This window comes from Bombina bombina, chromosome 7 (assembly GCF_027579735.1).
Source record: "Bombina bombina isolate aBomBom1 chromosome 7, aBomBom1.pri, whole genome shotgun sequence".
NCBI classification, from domain to species: domain Eukaryota; kingdom Metazoa; phylum Chordata; class Amphibia; order Anura; family Bombinatoridae; genus Bombina; species Bombina bombina.
The window spans coordinates 263,889,648-263,907,703 of NC_069505.1; the positions used below are offsets into that span (position 1 = coordinate 263,889,648).

An 18,056-nucleotide genomic window follows, 5' to 3' on the forward strand; every position below is an offset into this window, starting at 1 on the left:
CCCAATAAACATTCTAGAACTGAGAGCGATATTCAATGCTCTCAGGGCTTGGCCTCAACTAGCAAAGGCCAGATTCATAAGATTCCAATCAGACAACATGACGACCGTTGCGTATATCAATCATCAGGGGGGAACAAGGAGTTCCCTGGCGATGAAAGAAGTGACCAAAATAATTCAATGGGCGGAGGATCACTCCTGCCACCTGTCTGCGATCCACATCCCAGGTGTGGAAAACTGGGAGGCAGATTTTCTGAGTCGTCAGACATTCCATCCGGGGGAGTGGGAACTCCACCCGGAGATCTTTGCCCAAATAACTCAATTATGGGGCATTCCAGACATGGATCTGATGGCGTCTCGTCAGAACTTCAAGGTTCCTTGCTACAGGTCCAGATCCAGGGATCCCAAGGCGACTCTAGTAGATGCACTAGTAGCACCTTGGACCTTCAACCTAGCTTATGTATTTCCACCGTTTCCTCTCATTCCCAGGCTGGTAGCCAGGATCAATCAGGAGAGGGCCTCGGTGATCTTGATAGCTCCTGCGTGGCCACGCAGGACTTGGTATGCAGACCTGGTGAATATGTCATCGGTTCCACCATGGAAGCTACCTTTGAGACAGGACCTTCTTGTTCAGGGTCCATTCGAACATCCAAATCTGGTCTCCCTCCAGCTGACGGCTTGGAGATTGAACGCTTGATTCTATCGAAGCGTGGGTTTTCAGATTCTGTGATAGATACTCTGGTTCAGGCCAGAAAACCGGTAACTAGAAAGATTTACCATAAAATATGGAAAAGATATATCTGTTGGTGTGAATCCAAAGGATTCCCATGGAATAAGATAAAAATTCCTAAGATTCTCTCCTTTCTACAAGAAGGTTTGGAGAAAGGATTATCTGCAAGTTCTCTAAAGGGACAGATCTCTGCTTTATCTGTCTTACTACACAAAAGACTGGCAGCTGTGCCAGATGTTCAAGCATTTGTTCAGGCTCTGGTTAGGATCAAGCCTGTTTACAGACCTTTGACTCCTCCCTGGAGTCTAAATCTAGTTCTTTCAGTTCTTCAAGGGGTTCCGTTTGAACCTTTACATTCCATAGATATTAAGTTACTATCTTGGAAAGTTTTGTTTTTGGTTGCTATTTCTTCTGCTAGAAGAGTTTCAGAGTTATCTGCTCTGCAGTGTTCTCCGCCCTATCTGGTGTTCCATGCAGATAAGGTGGTTTTGCGTACTAAGCCTGGTTTTCTTCCAAAGGTTGTTTCTAACAAGAATATTAACCAGGAGATAGTTGTACCTTCTTTATGTCCGAATCCAGTTTCAAAGAAGGAACGTTTGTTACACAATTTGGACGTAGTCCGTGCTCTAAAATTCTATTTAGAGGCTACAAAAGATTTCAGACAAACATCTTCTTTGTTTGTTGTTTATTCTGGTAAAAGGAGAGGTCAAAAAGCGACTTCTACCTCTCTTTCCTTTTGGCTTAAAAGCATCATCCGATTGGCTTATGAGACTGCCGGACGGCAGCCTCCTGAAAGAATCACAGCTCACTCCACTAGGGCTGTGGCTTCCACATGGGCCTTCAAGAACGAGGCTTCTGTTGACCAGATATGTAAGGCAGCGACTTGGTCTTCACTGCACACTTTTGCCAAATTTTACAAATTTGATACTTTTGCTTCTTCGGAGGCTATTTTTGGGAGAAAGGTTTTGCAAGCCGTGGTGCCTTCCGTTTAGGTAACCTGATTTGCTCCATCCCTTCATCCGTGTCCTAAAGCTTTGGTATTGGTTCCCACAAGTAAGGATGACGCCGTGGACCAGACACACCAATGTTGGAGAAAACAGAATTTATGCTTACCTGATAAATTACTTTCTCCAACGGTGTGTCCGGTCCACGGCCCGCCCTGGTTTTTTAATCAGGTCTGATGAATTATTTTCTCTAACTACAGTCACCACGGTACCATATGGTTTCTCCTATATATTTCCTCCTGTCCGTCGGTCGAATGACTGGGGTGGGCGGAGCCTAGGAGGGACTATATGGCCAGCTTTGCTGGGACTCTTTGCCATTTCCTGTTGGGGAAGAGATATTCCCACAAGTAAGGATGACGCCGTGGACCGGACACACCGTTGGAGAAAGTAATTTATCAGGTAAGCATAAATTCTGTTTTTTTTTGTCAGCTTACAGTTTTTTTTTATTTTTCATTTTATATTTTTTAAATAGTTTCGTAGTGTTTTTTTTTGTAGTTTTTATTTATTTTAAGATAGTTATATTATAATTTTAATTTAAAGTTAGGGGGTGTTAGGTTTAGGGGTTAATAGTTTAATTTAGTGTTTTGCGATGTGGGGGGACCGGCAGTTTAGGGGTTAATAGGTTTAGTTTAGTAATTACAATTTTGGGGACTGAAGGTTTAGGGGTTAATACTTTTTTATAGTGTTGGCGATGTGGGGGGCCGGCGGTTTAGGGGTCAATAGGTTTATTTAGGTGTCGACGATGTCAGGGGCGGCGGATCAGGGGTTAATAACTTTTATTAGTGTCAGCGATGTTGGGAATCGGCGGAATAGGGGTTAATAATTATATTTAGTGTCAGCGATGTCGGGGAGCGTCAGATTAGGGGTTAATAGGTCTATTTAATAGTCGTGATTTGGGTGGGCGGCAGATTAGGGGTTAATAGGTTTAATATAGTGTTTGCAATGCGGGGGGGTTGCGGTTTAGGGGTTAATAGGTAGTTTATGTGTATTAGTATACTTTTTAACATTTTAGTTTCCATATAATTTTTATTGATATTTTATCATAAATGTACAGACTTGGATTTAATCAAAGATTATAACAAACAAGAAAACAAATTCATAATATTACTTTCAGACAGTTTTTACCCTCTTTGTCAGTGGTTGAAACACGGGTAAGAAGAAGAGGAATGAGCAAAGAGAAATACAAATAAATTCTTATTGAATTATCTTTCTCCTCCCCTCCCCAGTTCATAGCCACTCCTCTCTAAGCCTACTCTCCATTAAGTATGTGGTATTTTCGAACCTTGAGATTAGTTCGTTTTGTGTATCTCTATCCTGCATCTTAATCCAAAATTTCCACATCTCAAAGAACCTTCTGACATTGACCTCTAAATTATACCAGATATCATTTTGTTCAATCAAAAATTGTTTCTGCACTGTATTTTTCAGTACTTTAAAGGGACACTGTAGTCATAAATGAAATTCAAATTACATTGTAGTATAGGTATAAATCTATTTTTTTCTAATGTATCTTCTTCATTAAATATGTACCATTTTTAAAATAAATTAGTTTGAAATTTTAATTTTTTCCAAACCTACTTGTATGTCAGCCTTTACGGATTCCCAATCCGTGCTGACAACTGCAGTTGTAAGATGGCGTGTTTCTGAAGTACTGCGCATGCGTGAGTTAGCGCAGCGTCACAGGAAACGTCACCATCTGCAGTTGAATTAGGCAAATCTAATCTACACAGCAGCAGTCGAGTGAGCTGCGCGCATAACGTAAGTACTTAGCTTAAGAACGCTTCCAGAATTGCCCTAGAATAAACGAGCAAACAATACTTACTTTGAAACAGAATAATTTTATTTAGCTATATTATAATTGGCAGTATGTTATACCAAATAGAATCTCCCTTGACACAAACGAGCTAAAATTAGAAAATCTTAAACGGATCGCAAACAATTATGATCCCCAAACAATAAGTTACTGTTATTAAAGATTTATAAAAGTCACAATACTTTTTGAATTGTGAATTTTATAAATTATATAAAGTCTGGATAACCGATTGAATAGATTTTTGTCTCTAATGCAAGCGTAAAATTATGCTCACTCTAGAATTATGCTGTTAATGATATGCATAGGATCTAAATTTAATTGGTTACTAAGTTTATACAAACAATGCCTGAAAATGGTGGGCTGGAAAAGGTGACGTCATGGCTGGGTAAGATTTATTAAAAAAATAAGGTTTGTAAGCTTCGTTTTTATGAAAATATAGGTTACTACGTTTTAATAGATGATAATGAAATAAAATATGTTATTATTGTGTAATGAAAAAGGAAAAAAACAGTAATCCTTTAAGTGATGGTGCTCGTTCGCTCTTCCATCCTTTTAGGATCAGATTCCTACTTAATATAATTAGCATTGAAAAGAAGATTTTACATTGTGTGGCTTCATTTTTTTTTAAATTTAAAAATATAACATGGTCTGCTTGTAATATCAGCTGTTCATTACAAATTTTATTAGCCCAATATGATACCATTCTCCAAAATCTTTGTAATTTCGGGCATGCCCATAAGCAATGAATTAGATTGGCTTTATTCCTTCTGCATTTCTCACATTTATATCCACTATGATCCTTACCCCATTTAGACATTATTTCAGGTGTAATATATGTCATCCATATTATTTTAACATGCTGTTCACGCAGGGTCATTGTCATAGTGGCTCTTTCTACTATTCCTATGCTTTTTAGAATAATCTGTGTTGTCAAATCCGGGAAATACATGTCATTCCATTTTAATATAATTTTTCCCAATTGATCCTCATATTCTGTGTGTTTTATAATATTTTATAATGGCGATATAGAGAATTTATTGTATGCGCTAAATACTGGTAGCAGAGCTGGATAGTCCCATATTTTCCCATACAGTCTTATGAGTTTCAGGCAGTAATCTCTTATTTGTAGGTATGCATAAAAATGCTCTTTCTTGCACTGAAATTGTTCTTGGGCTTTCCCAAAGTCTATAACCTTTGGGCTGTCCCGTTCCCTATTTACCAGTTGTGTCACATTAACTAAACCATGTTCCTCCTATTTTGAACTGTTTGTTAAGAATCCTAATTGGAATTATTGGTTTCCCTTAATTGCAAGGTGCTGTGAGACTGCGAACTTTAAATTCAGTTTGTTACAGACACTGGTGCACTGACAATATCTAGCTATGCTTCACATGCACGTGCAGGAAAAAAGGCTAGCACTAAAACAGTGATAACTTTTAGTAGAAACATTTTTTATAATAAATGTATATTGGAAACAATTTTTAATATTTAGATATGTAATTCATCTATGTGCATTTAAATTTTGACCGGAATGTCCCTATAAGCCACCAGGGACTGCCCCAGCTCTATCACCTGGCTGGTCAATAAAACTAAACAGTAAAAATGGACCAGGCTCATTCTACCCTCCTCCTCCAGCGTCATGCCAAGTATCCTTCACAAGGCAAAGAGCAAGTGAAGGACCACTTCCTGCTGTCACTGGCAATGTAAATTGTGATATGCAACAGCGACCTCTGCTGGATCAGAGAAGTAACTGCAGCTGATTTGTGGAACGTGAAGTTGGTTCCTGTCATTTACACATCGGGACAAGGAACACAAAAACCATTCCGGCAAATTCAGGACAATGGGGCCTATTTATGAAAGGCCTGTCGGACATGATCTGATATTGCGGATCATGTCTGACAGACCTCGCTGAATGCGGAGAGCAATACACTCTCCGCATTCAGCATTGCACCAGCAGCTCTTGTGAACTGCTGGTGCAACGCCGCCCCCTGCAGATTCGCGGCCAATCGGCCGCTAGCAGGGGGGTGTCAATCAACCCGATCGTATTCGATCGGGTTGAATTGCGGCGATGTCTGTCCTCCTCCTCAGAGCAGGACAGGTTATGGAGCAGCGGTCTTTAGACCGCTGCTTCATAACTGGTGTTTCTGGCGAGCCTGAAGACTCGCCAGAAACACGGGCCCTCAAGCTTCATATGGAGCTTGATAGATAGACCCCATTCTAGGACAGCAGAGCTTAGCCCTTTAAAAATATTAGGGGACAAACTGACCAAATTTAGGACTGTCCCTAACAAAAAATAAAATAAAAATGGGGACAAACGGCCCAAATTCAGGACTGTCTGTAAAAATAGGGACGTCTGGTCACCTTAAATAACACTCAATTATATTATTATTTAAAATAATTTTGTGGAAACTGCACATAAAGTTTTTCAAATAGCTGTATAACATAGCAGAGTGAAAGCTCACTGAATCCGAAGTACCGTGCCTTAGTATTGTAGGCAAGTTCAACTGATCTGGTTTCTTTTTTACTTTAATCATTAAAATCAATTAAACAAAGTGATATTAAATTAATAAAGATAGTCAGATTGTGTATACAATATAACAGAAGCATTTTGCTAAACCTACAAAAGAAATAGAAGAAACCACATTTCACAGGGTTTCTTAATTCGTTTTATGGCCTCAGATACAAAAACAGCTTTCCAGGACACTTTTGGCTAGATTACAAGTGGAGCACTAAATTATCGTGCACCTGCAAATGGGCAAATTTGCCCGTTTGTGGGCGCGAGATAATTAATCAACCATTAGAAGTGGCTGGTTATTGCTTTCACGAGCTCACTGTAGCAATTAGCTCTTATATCAGATCTCTGGTTAATTATATAAATGTGCCCCAAAAATAGAGTCTAGTGTATTTTATTAAAAAATAAACGGCTAGATTACAAGTTTTGCGGTAAGAGCTGCTCGGTGTTAACTTGCAAGTTATTGTCACCGCTCACCTCCCTATAGCGCTGCTATTACAGGTTTGCAAAAACCCGGCGTTAGCTGGCAATAAGTGAGCGTTAAGCAAAATTGAGCTCCATACCGCACTTCAATACCAGCGCTGCTTTGAGCTGGTTTTACGTGCTCATGCACGATTTCCCCATAGACATCAATGGGAAGAGCCGGCTGAAAAAAAAGTCTAGCACCTGCAAAAAAGGAGCGTAAAACACCCTAACATAAACCCGAGTTTAAACACCCCTAATCTGCCGCCCCCAACTTCGCCGGCACCTACATTATACTTATTAACCCCTAATCTGCCGCCCCCGACATCGCCGCCACCTATCTACACTTATTAACCCATAATCTGCCACCCCGACATCGCCGCCACCTACCTACACTTATTAACCCCTAATCTGCCGCCCCCGACAACGCCGTCACCTACATTACAGTTATTAACCCCTAATCTTCCGCCCCCAACGTCGCTGTCAATATACTAAAGTTATTAACCCCTAACCCTAAGTCTAACCCTAACACCCCTAACTTTAATGTAATTAAAATAAATCTAAATAAAACCTACTATTAATAACTAAATAATTCATATTTAAAACTAAATACTTACCTATAAAATAAACCCTAAGCTAGCTACAATATAACTAATAGTTACATTGTATCTATCTTAGGTTTTATTTTTATTTCACAGCTAAGTTTGTATTTATTTTAACTAGGTAGACTAGTTAGTAAATAGTTATTAACTATTTACTAGCTACCTAGCTAAAATAAATACAAATTTACCTGTAAAATAAAACCTAACCTGTCTTACACTAACACCTTACCTTACACTACAATTAAATAAATTACATTAATTAAATACAATTAACTACATTACAGAAAAAATCAAACACTAAGTTACACAAAATAAAAAAAGAAATGATCAAATATTTAATATAATTACGCCTAATATAATAGCCCTATCAAAATAAAAAGTCCCCCCCCCATTAAAAAAAACCCTAGCCTTTTGTGGGCAGCAGATTAGGCGATTTTGTGGGCAGCAGATTAGGGGTTATTAACATTAATGTAGGTTGCTGTAATGTTAGGGACAGCAGATTAGGGGTTAATAACAGTAATGTAGGTTGCGGCGATGTTACGGCAGATTAGGGGTTATAATATTTAACTAGTAATTACGATGCGGGGGTGCAGCGGTTAGGGGTTAATATGTTTATTATAGTGGCGGCGATGTCCGGAGCGGCAGATTAGGGGTTAATAATTTTATTTTAGTGTTTGCGATGCAGGAGGGCCTTGGTTTAGGGGTTAATAGGTAGTTTTATGGGTGTTAGTGTACTTTTTATCACTTTAGTTTTATGTTACGGTGTTGTAGCATAAAACCCATAACTACTGACTTTCAGTTTACGTTATGGTTCTTGTAGTTTTAGGTTGTACCGCTCACTTTTCGGCCTCCCAGGCAAACTCATAATACCGGCGCTGTGGAAGTCCCATTGAAAAAGGACTTTTGGAAAGCTGCGGTAGTTACGTTGCGCTCTGGCCAAAAAAGTGTGCGGTGCAGCTAAACCTGCAAGACTCGTAATACAAGCGGTAGTGAAAAAGAGCCATAACGCTGCTTTTTCACTCATAACGTAAAACTCGTAATCTTGCGGATAGATAGCAGTTTCTTTATTTTTTTAGTAAAATAACTACACTAGGCAGTATTTTTGGGGTAAAGTTGGCAGGAGTGGGGTGTTAGAAAAAAAACAGCTCTGAAAAGTGTGTTTACATTGCGGTCTATAGGAACTGTGTGTTCCCAGTAAATATATATGTATATGCTTATATACATATATATTTCCTTGTTAATATGTGTATATACACATATTAACACATAAATATATATGTATATAAGAATATACATATATATTTAAACATTCCGCCATCGCTACGCTACTTACCCCCTTCGCTGTGTTTTGGTTCTGATGTCGTCTCTGACGGCATCATAAGGAGGTCCCCATTGGAGCATTTTGAAGAGTGCTCTCGTGAGCGCAATGCGTCCCAGTAATGCTGACGTGAGCTTGTGTTCGCATTGCTAACAACTTGTAATACCAGCCCACATTAGCGTGCACTGGTATTATACAGTGAAGCGCAAATATCGATTTCATGAAAGCGATATTTAGCGCTCCACTTGTAATCTGGCTCTTTGTAATGCTCTTCAAATGGATTGGAATAGGGCAGATTTTGTGTATCTTTTTCCTTCTGATGAACAATCTCTTGTTGACTTGGTCACAATACAGAGTTATACACATTGCATAGTAAGCTTTAAACTTTTGACAAATATGAAGAAATGAGAAATACATAATAGTTTAGAAATAAGAAAATATTAGAAATAAGTTGCAATATAAATGTCAATTCAACAGGTCTTGTTTTTTTTCTCCTTGATAGATTGAAAATCTCCAGGAGCAGTTACGAGACAAAGATAAACAACTCAGCAATCTTAAAGATAGAGTGAAGTCGTTGCAGACTGATTCCAGTAATACCGATACAGCCTTGGCAACTCTAGAAGAGGCACTTTCTGAGAAGGTAATTGTTTTAACCCTGAAATACATTTGGTTAAATCATTTAAGGATAATTGCCATAGTAAAATGATAAACTATGTTCCTTATAATTATTAGCATACGAAGTAAGGGGTGCATATATGGCATTTAATTAACCCTTTTAACCCCTTCTTAGTGATTAGACCATTTTTCAATTTTCTTACCGTTAGGGACCAGGGCTATTTTTACATTTCAGCGGTTTTTATGTTTAGTTGTAATTTTCCTCTTACTCATTTACTGTACCCACACATATTATATACCATATTTCTCACCATTAAATAGACTTTCTAAAGATACCATTATTTTTATCATATAATATAATTTACTATAAAAATAATTATAAAATATGATGGAAAAATGGAAAAAAACACACACTTTTTCTAGCTTTGACCCCCAATATCTGTTACACATCTACAACCACCAAAAAACACCCATGCTAAAAAGTTTCTAAATTTTGTCCTGAGTTTAGAAATACCAAATGTTTACATGTTCTATGCTTTTTTTGCAAGCTATAGGGCAATAAGTACAAGTAGCACTTTGCTATTTCCAAACCATTTTTTTCCCCAAAATTAGCGAGTTACATTGTAACACTGATATCTGTCAGTAATCCCTGAATAACCCTTCACATGTATATTTTTTTTTAGTAGACAACCCAAAGTATTGATTGCCACCATTTTTGCCACCGTGAATTATGTCCGCCCGGCAGTTGTTAAATTGACCCCATTGTGCGAGATTTATAATTATGCACACATCTAACAAGTACAGATAAAGTTTGCCTTTTTTTCCCACAACAAAAATAGGCACCAGCTACAGATTGTTTTACATTGATTTATTTAGAATTCTGAGTATCCCAATGCACAAAATGTAATCTAGAAATGACCCAGTTGATAGCTTAAAACTTCTTTGTGCATAAGTCTGATCCACTATTTAAACTATGTTAAAGCTAAGAAACTCATTCTTTAATGGATGCAGCTGATTTCTAGTAGTGAGGAGAGGGGATTTAACAAAGCTCACCCTCTGATTTATTTAGAAATGAATGAGACCCCTCTAGAAAATAGGGAATTCCCCCCTTTAAAATGAGATAGTCAACCTCCCTTTAATTAGCTAGTGATCTTCATGTCATTTTTCACAAACTAGTTATTTTCTAAAGATGTTTGGTCTGCTAAAAAAGAGGTATAGTTTATGTGGGAACATTACAGAAAAAGTTGGAATTTATGTGTAACTGTGAAAGCCCAACAACCTAAACCAGCTATAGAAGAGTGTAAAAATGTCTCAGCAGCAAAAGGGTTAAAGGAAAACATATTTAATTATTAACTCCCTTTTTAATAACTCTGTGAAAGAAGTTAAAATGTCATGAAAAACTGATCTTTAGGGTCTGATTATTACAATTCATTATTGCTATAAACACATAGCAGGCACGTCATTTCGTTTTTGAATATTGTTATCAATGGCTGCAATTTGGTTCCAGCTACTGTGATAAAATATGCAAATTACTACTCATAACGATATTGTTTAGTTTACAACAGAATCTTGCCAATACAAATGCATATGAAATAGAAATGTGTTTTTTTAGTTTGGCCATGCATATAACATTTTTTTTAAAAAAATGGTTAATGTAATTAAAATAATTTTGGCATCTAAACTTATATAGCTGATGGGAACATTCATTTTTTAGTAACTGGCTAGAGTTCCCGGACTGTCTATAACAAATTATTTTATATATTTTAGGTGGTTTATTTCACCATTTTCAGACTGAAATTGTCAGTGTTAAAAAATAAATACTATTCTGGGTTTTTGAACACCAGAGTAGGAAGGTGCATTTTACTATAAAAATGTCTCCCCTTTAATAGACTATATGGCCAAATGTATGTGTAGACCTGACCGCCATCACATATATAAGAGCTTGTTGGGCATTTAGTTCCAAAACCATAAGCATTAATATGGAGCTTGTTGGACATTTCATTCCAAAACCATAAGCATTAATATGGAGCTTGTTGGACATTTCATTCCAAAACCATAGGCATTAATATGGAGTTGGACAAGAAGGTTTGGCTTGCAATCGGCATTCCAATTCATCCCAAAGGTGTTACAGTAAGTTTGAGGTCAGGACTCTGTGTAGTCACTTGAGTTCCTCAACAACAAACTTGTCAAACCATTTCATGAATCTTGCTTTGTGCTACTCACTTTAGCACTCAGCAGTCCAGCTCTATGAGATTGCATGGGCTACCACTTTGTGGTTGTGCTGTTGTTGTTTCTGGATACTTCTACTTCACAATAATAGCACTTACAGTTGACCGGGCAGAATTTAAGAGGCAGAAATAGTACATACCTTTTGAGCCCTTCCACTAAAAATTGTTGCCACACTAGCATTCACTGGTAAAACTATTTTACAATCGACTTGCAATACCAGATGATGCAGGGCTGCAAAATAAATAGCATACCCAGCTCTATCTATAGTATAACATGTTTTTTTCTTAAAGTTAGAGCCTTTTCCTCTAATGAAGAATTACCCCAAACAATGTAGGTATCTGGAGGATCACCATAGCGTTTCTGGTTAACTGAACAAACAGAACTTCGTGAAAGACTAGTTTATATAACTTTTTGTGAACTTAGACTAATATTAATAATGACTCTGTTATTCACAAAATTTAAATGTTCTGAAATTTGGATATAAAAAATCTTAAATCCTTACATTTCTGGGATGATTAGTTTTATTGATTATTGCATTGATATTGTACTTATTGTTTATTTGTATAGGAAAGAATCATAGAACGTTTAAAAGAGCAGAGGGAAAAAGATGACCGACAAAGGCTTGAAGAGATTGAAACCTACAAAAAAGAAAACAAAGATTTAAAAGAAAAAGTCAATGCATTACAAGCTGAATTAACAGAAAAAGAGGTAAGGGCAGAACACATTTTATTCTTAACAACAATGTTATAGTGTATTAATATAACAATTGAAAGGGATATGATTCAGATAGAAACAGATAATAACCACCAATTAACAAGCACTAACCAGGTGCTGAACCAAAAATGGGCTGGCTCCAAAACTTGCATTCCTTCTTTTTCAAATAAAGATACCAAGAGAATGAAGAAAAATTGATTATAGGAGTAAATTAGAAAGTTGCTTAAAATTGCATGCTCTGGGGTAGATTTATCATACCCCGGGCGGATATGATTGGCCATAGCGAATTATGTCCTCCCTGCATCGCAGAATGCCGACAGCATACGCTGTCGGCATTTAACATTGCACAAGCAGTTCTGGTGAACTGCTTGTGCAATGCCGCCCCCTGCAGATTGGCGGCCAATCGGCTGCTAGCACGGGGTGTCAACCAACACGATCGTATTCGATCGGGCGGATTGATGTCCGTAGCCTCATAGGGGGCGGACGATTTAAGAAGCAGTGGTCTTAAGACCGCTGCTTCTTAACTTTTGTTTCCGGTGAGCCTGAAGACTCGCGTGGAAACAGGGGTATACAGTCCCATCTGGGCCGTGATAAATCGGCCCCCTAATCTGAATCATGAAATTAAAAAAAAATTGGGTTTCATATCCCTTTAATCTTTAGACCATTTTATTATTAATAAACAATGGTTGAGAATTGATTATTCTTGTAATAATAAAATTATCTAATGAGATAGAGCATTTTATTTTTTACACTAGAATGTCTCTCTAAACATTGGTTCACCAGAGTATATTATATATATTTTCAATTTTAAAATTTTTGCTACCAAAGTGGATAATGTATGCAAAAGATACAGATATGACACAGGAAGTGGGCTTGTAACAATGTTTATATGTTGGTTAGAATATATTAAATTATAGGTCATTGAACTAAAAGTAAGGTCTTCTGTAAATATTTAGGTGATCATCAAAATAAAAAAAAAAAACATTATTAAATGATGAATTAATACCCTCCAGACAATGCAACATATACCAAAAATATAGTGGTTGATCATAATCGTATAGAAAAATTTATAAATCTACAAAATTACCTAAAGATTATAATCCCCCATAGTTACACCAATAGAAGAGATCTATGAAAGTTATGTTTATTGGCAACGTCTCCTGTATAAATGCAACATTCTGTAATTTAGTTTCATTAGTTTTACTAGTAAACCTATACATTTAAACAGGTTAGGGCGAGCCGGCCCATTTTAGGTTCAGCACCCTTGGTAGCACTTGCTTTATTGGTGGCTAGATTTACTTTATTTTTATTAAATGCTGCCATCTTTCTTTTTTAATAAACTACACTAGACAGTATTTTGGGGCCATTTGGGGCACATTTATAACATTAACCAGAGATCTGATCTCTGGTTATTTTATAACCACTAATTGCTATCGCAAGCTCGCGGTAGCAATAACCAGCCACATTGGTGGTTTATTATCTAGCTCCCGCAAACGGGCAAATTTGCCCATTTGAGGGAGCACGATAATTTAGCGCTCCACTTGTAATCTAGCCCAATGTTTGCCAAATGTTTTACTGCAGTTTTATCATCTATCCAATATTATCAATTAATGTCCTGTACATTTTGAGTAAATCCATCATTTACATTGTTTAACAGACACTTAATTTCAATAATAGATGCACATTCTGATGGTTGTATGTCAGTTGTGTGCCAGGTTCATAGTTTGGAAATTTGATTTGAATTATATTTTAACTTCTTAAACCAGGAAGTGATTGAGTTTATGAACATGTGATATGAGCAGGCACCAAAAGTGTAATAAACCAAAAAGCTATTTAATTAGAAAAGTCCAAAACTCACAAGAAGAGCTGATCAAAAAAGGTGTTTTGCGATGGAGTGGAAAACCACAGACAAATTCATTCAGAACAAAGTTATGGTCAATTTAACATGATGCAAAGCTACTGTTAAAAACACATACAAAACACTCAATTCTTGTTTTCTTCAAGGTTTTCAAAGAAATTTAAATTGTCCTGAATTTGATAACCCCACAAAAATCTGTTTGCTTATTTGCATGACTTTTTAATAGATTTTAATAGACTGCAATGTGAAAATTAAATTACATTTTCATGTTTTGACTTCAGTATTCAGCTCAAAAATATTTATTTATAGATATTATCATGTTTTGTATGAGTGTAAGTAAATAATAAATATATATTACACATGTTTTTTTTTTTTTATTTCTCTTTATTTAAATAAATTCATAGTCAAGTTTAATTGACTTGAAAGAGCATGCATCAACCTTGACCTCATCAGGACTGAAGCGAGACTCCAAATTAAAATCTCTTGAATTAGCCATTGAACAAAAGAAAGAAGAATGCAGTAAGTTGGAAGCACAGTTGAAAAAGGTATGTAGATACTTGGGAAAAGTAACATATATAAAATTAATTTACAGCGTAGCTATTTCCCTGCAGTTTAACTTAGGTTCCAAAATGGTGGTTCTCATAATTATATGGAGATGCATAAAATGTATTTAGGGTTTAATTTTCATTTAAGTCACAAACTATGAGGCCTATTTATCAAATGTCTGTCGGACCTGATCCGACAGTGCGGATCAGGTCCGACAGACATTGCTGAATGCGGAAAGCAATACGCTCTCCGTATTCAGCATTGCACAAGCAGCTCTTGTGAGCTGCTGGTGCAATGCCACCCCCTGCAGACTCGCGGCCAATCGGCCGCCAGCAGGGTGGTGTCAATCAACCCGATCGTACTCAATCGGGAGGAATTGTGGCGATCTCTGTCCACCTCATCAGAACAGGCGGTCAGGGTTATGGAGCATTGGTCTTTAGACCGCTGCTTCATAACTGCTGTTTCTGCGAGTCTGAAGACTCACCAGAAACACGGCCCACAAGCTCCATACAGAGCTTGATAAATGGGACTCTATGAGTGTTTTTAGTGAAGGTTGCATAAAATCTGCATCTAAATATTAAAGCAATTAATATTTAATTAATTAAAATGAAATCCTGTTAAGTAAATAATTTCTTTAGGTCTATTAACTTTAAAGGGAGATTTCACTAAAAAGTCAATAGCAGCTGCTAGGGAACATTGAAAGAAGACTCCACCTTAGTGAGAAAAAAAGAAAGAAAAAAATGCAGTTGAAAAACATGGAGTTATGTTCCAGATCGGTTCTTCAAATACTTTAATACTTCAAGCAATAAAATAAATAAATAAAACTGTGTATGAGCAATTTTGAAATGATCAAAGTTTGGTTAATTTGATTGTAATCAGATGCAAATAATTTGCTTCTTTTCAATCAACTACTTGAAGTTTTACTAATGTCCTTCTTTTAAGAGTCAGTTGAAACTAATTTTTATTTAACAACCGGTGTAATGCTGAAATGCTAATTAGAGTGAATACTCTTATTTCATTACATATGTCGAACGCAAGTGAATCTCATTTGAATTTAATAGCTAGATTTAATTGACTACTGCCATCCAAATGTACATTATAGTAACTGCCCCCTGCACACATGTAGATAAACATTTGGTGTTTAAATTTTGAGCTATTTATTTTCCACACATTGTTTCCATAATAGAACAATTACATTTATGTAAAGCAGTACCTCTTTGTCTATCAGATCTATCAGAAAGATTATTGTCTCTACTTGCTAGTAATACTAAAAGGACAGAAGCATATAATAATGTTCAGATATGAGCTAATGACAATATGGGTCATATTTATCAAGCTCCGTATGGAGCTTGAGGCCCCTCGTTTCCGGAAACAGAAGTTATAAAGCAGCGGTCTAAAGACCGCTGCTCTATAACTTTTCCACCTGCTCTGAGGCCGCGGACAGAAATCAACCCGATCGAATATGATCGGGTCGATTGACACTGTGATGGATACCCCGGGTACCCCGACTGGGTAGCTCCGCCAAACGGGTCCTGCTTCCTCCCTGCCGACTGCAGTTATGTAGCTGGCAAGTGAACACAGCCTGTAGCCACCCTTGATGCCCAACAGCACCAGTACTGTGGCAGACTCCAGCTACCCAGACTAGGTAGCTCTGCCAGAGTGTCCTTCCTCTGCCTGGAACAGGCTGCTATGTAGCTCAGGAAAGTGATTCTAGCAGGAGCCCACCCAAATAACTAGACAGAGACTAGCATTCAGGCGAAAATAGAACTGATTTTATTGAAAACACTCACTCCTTGTATACAGACAGCTCATCTTGATAAGGACAATCCCACTATTTTCCCGCCATTCCCGCCCCTCCAGACAGCCCGGCACCTCCATAGGAGCCACAGTCTCACATAATCCCAATATATAGGGGTGGCGGTTTCGGGGTGATCCCGGGGGAGTGGCGGCACTTCCAGGGTGTCATTTTAAAGATCCCCAGATGCCACAGTCCAAAAATCAGCATGATTCGTTACTGGGGACCGGAGTTACAGTCTGTTGAAGTTATGGGGTTAGGGGTGTCCAAAACCCCCAGTTCCCAAAGGAGCTCCCCTCTGATAATTGCCACAGCTCCTGTCCTCCCTAGGGGCTACCAATCCCCAAAAGAGCGGAGCTCTGGGGCAAAGGGCTGCTGGAGCGACCAGGGGTAAAGTTAGCGGGTGTCCTGCTGTCCTGTGGCCGACCAGGAGTTCCAGGAGCCCGGTCAGCCTGAGAGGAGTTAGGCGGGTGTCCGTTGTGAGGCGGCCGACTGGGAGTTCCAGGAGCCCGGCCAGCCTAGGAGGGTTTTCCTGGTCATAAACCAGCTCTTCACAAAACAAGCAAACAAAAGCTTACAGAGATTGTGGTTGCTCTGAGGAGCCAAAAACCACTGAGAAACAACAGGGGTGAGGTTGTAGGGGGTTGCCTTAGCTGTCTAGTATCCGTGACAGACACCCCCTGCTAGCTGCCGATTGGCCGCGAATCTGCAGGGGACGGCATTGCACCAGCAGTTCACAGTAAAGTAATTAGATGCTCTATCTGAATTACTTTACTGTTCCTTTTAATGTTGAATTTTGTAGAATAGTCATTAGATAAGCTTTTCTAGAGGATTGTGATCAATTGGAAGATGAGGAGTAAACCATCTTTAAAGTATTAATCAATTTTTTTTATGATTGTGAAGACTTGTCATTATCAACCGATAAAGCAGGGGAAATTCTGCTAATCAACCAGTGAGCAGACAGTTTTTTAATCCCAGACACAAGTCCTGTAGGCTTTATAATCAAAATAAAAAGAATTAAAATATTATTTTTCATGCACAAAAATAATAATTATCTTTGTTAACATTTATAAATAAATTGTGCTCTTTCCTATGCATGATGGAACTTTTTTGAGTTTTTGTTATAATATTTTTTTATTTATCTTAACTAAACTATTAACATTAATTTTGTAACTAGATAATTAAATTAGAAAACCCAAAAGAGGACTGAATATTTTAAATATTTTAAAATTCAAGGTCTGTTAAAGTAAGGACAATGTAACCTCCAAAAAACCCCCACCAAACTTGTGTTGTTCATGTGCAGGACACTCTACCTCAATATTAGCTCATGAACTTGTAGATTCTACAATACTCAGACTATATATTACAATTGAAGATAATGGACAACCATTTCTAGTTTCAGTAGACTGTGAAATCAAGGAAAAACAAAACCTTTTCCTGTTACTCTACTTACTGTGTGGTAGTAAAAACAACATCCAAAATGTTAAATTGTTAAAGAAAATCCAGATAAGCTAGCCTTATCAAACCCATTTTTAGCATTAAATACTAGGGTCAGTGTGGAGCCCCCATTTAACCCTATCTTTATTCTTGTTCTATTAACAATGTTTTACCGTTGTTCATAAAGCACACTTGTATCCACTTTTATTAACTAGAGAGTTACTAGTAATGCCCTTTTAATCAGAATCCCACCTCATAACAAAAAATTTATATCTGAATTTAATAAAGATGTAAGTGCATGCTCAGTAGTGTTGCCACCCATCCCTTAAAATACAGAGCACTTATAAGTTACACATGCTGCAGGGTATGCAGGAAGGAATATGAATAGTGCTGTCCAGAAACACAATATATGTTCCCCCCTGCACAC

The 18,056-nt window shown here is 37.6% G+C and overlaps 1 protein-coding gene across 1 annotated transcript in view; it reads left to right on the forward strand.

The window, feature by feature from the left end:
• The window catches only part of ERC2 (ELKS/RAB6-interacting/CAST family member 2), a 1,300,133-nt gene that overhangs the window by 492,119 nt on the left and 789,958 nt on the right, over nt 1-18,056 (forward strand). Inside the window, exons 7-9 of the mRNA XM_053720736.1 lie at nt 8,938-9,075; nt 11,847-11,987; nt 14,256-14,396. Coding sequence (XP_053576711.1) covers nt 8,938-9,075; nt 11,847-11,987; nt 14,256-14,396 — 420 coding nt within the window. The remainder of the gene's footprint in view (nt 1-8,937; nt 9,076-11,846; nt 11,988-14,255; nt 14,397-18,056) is intronic.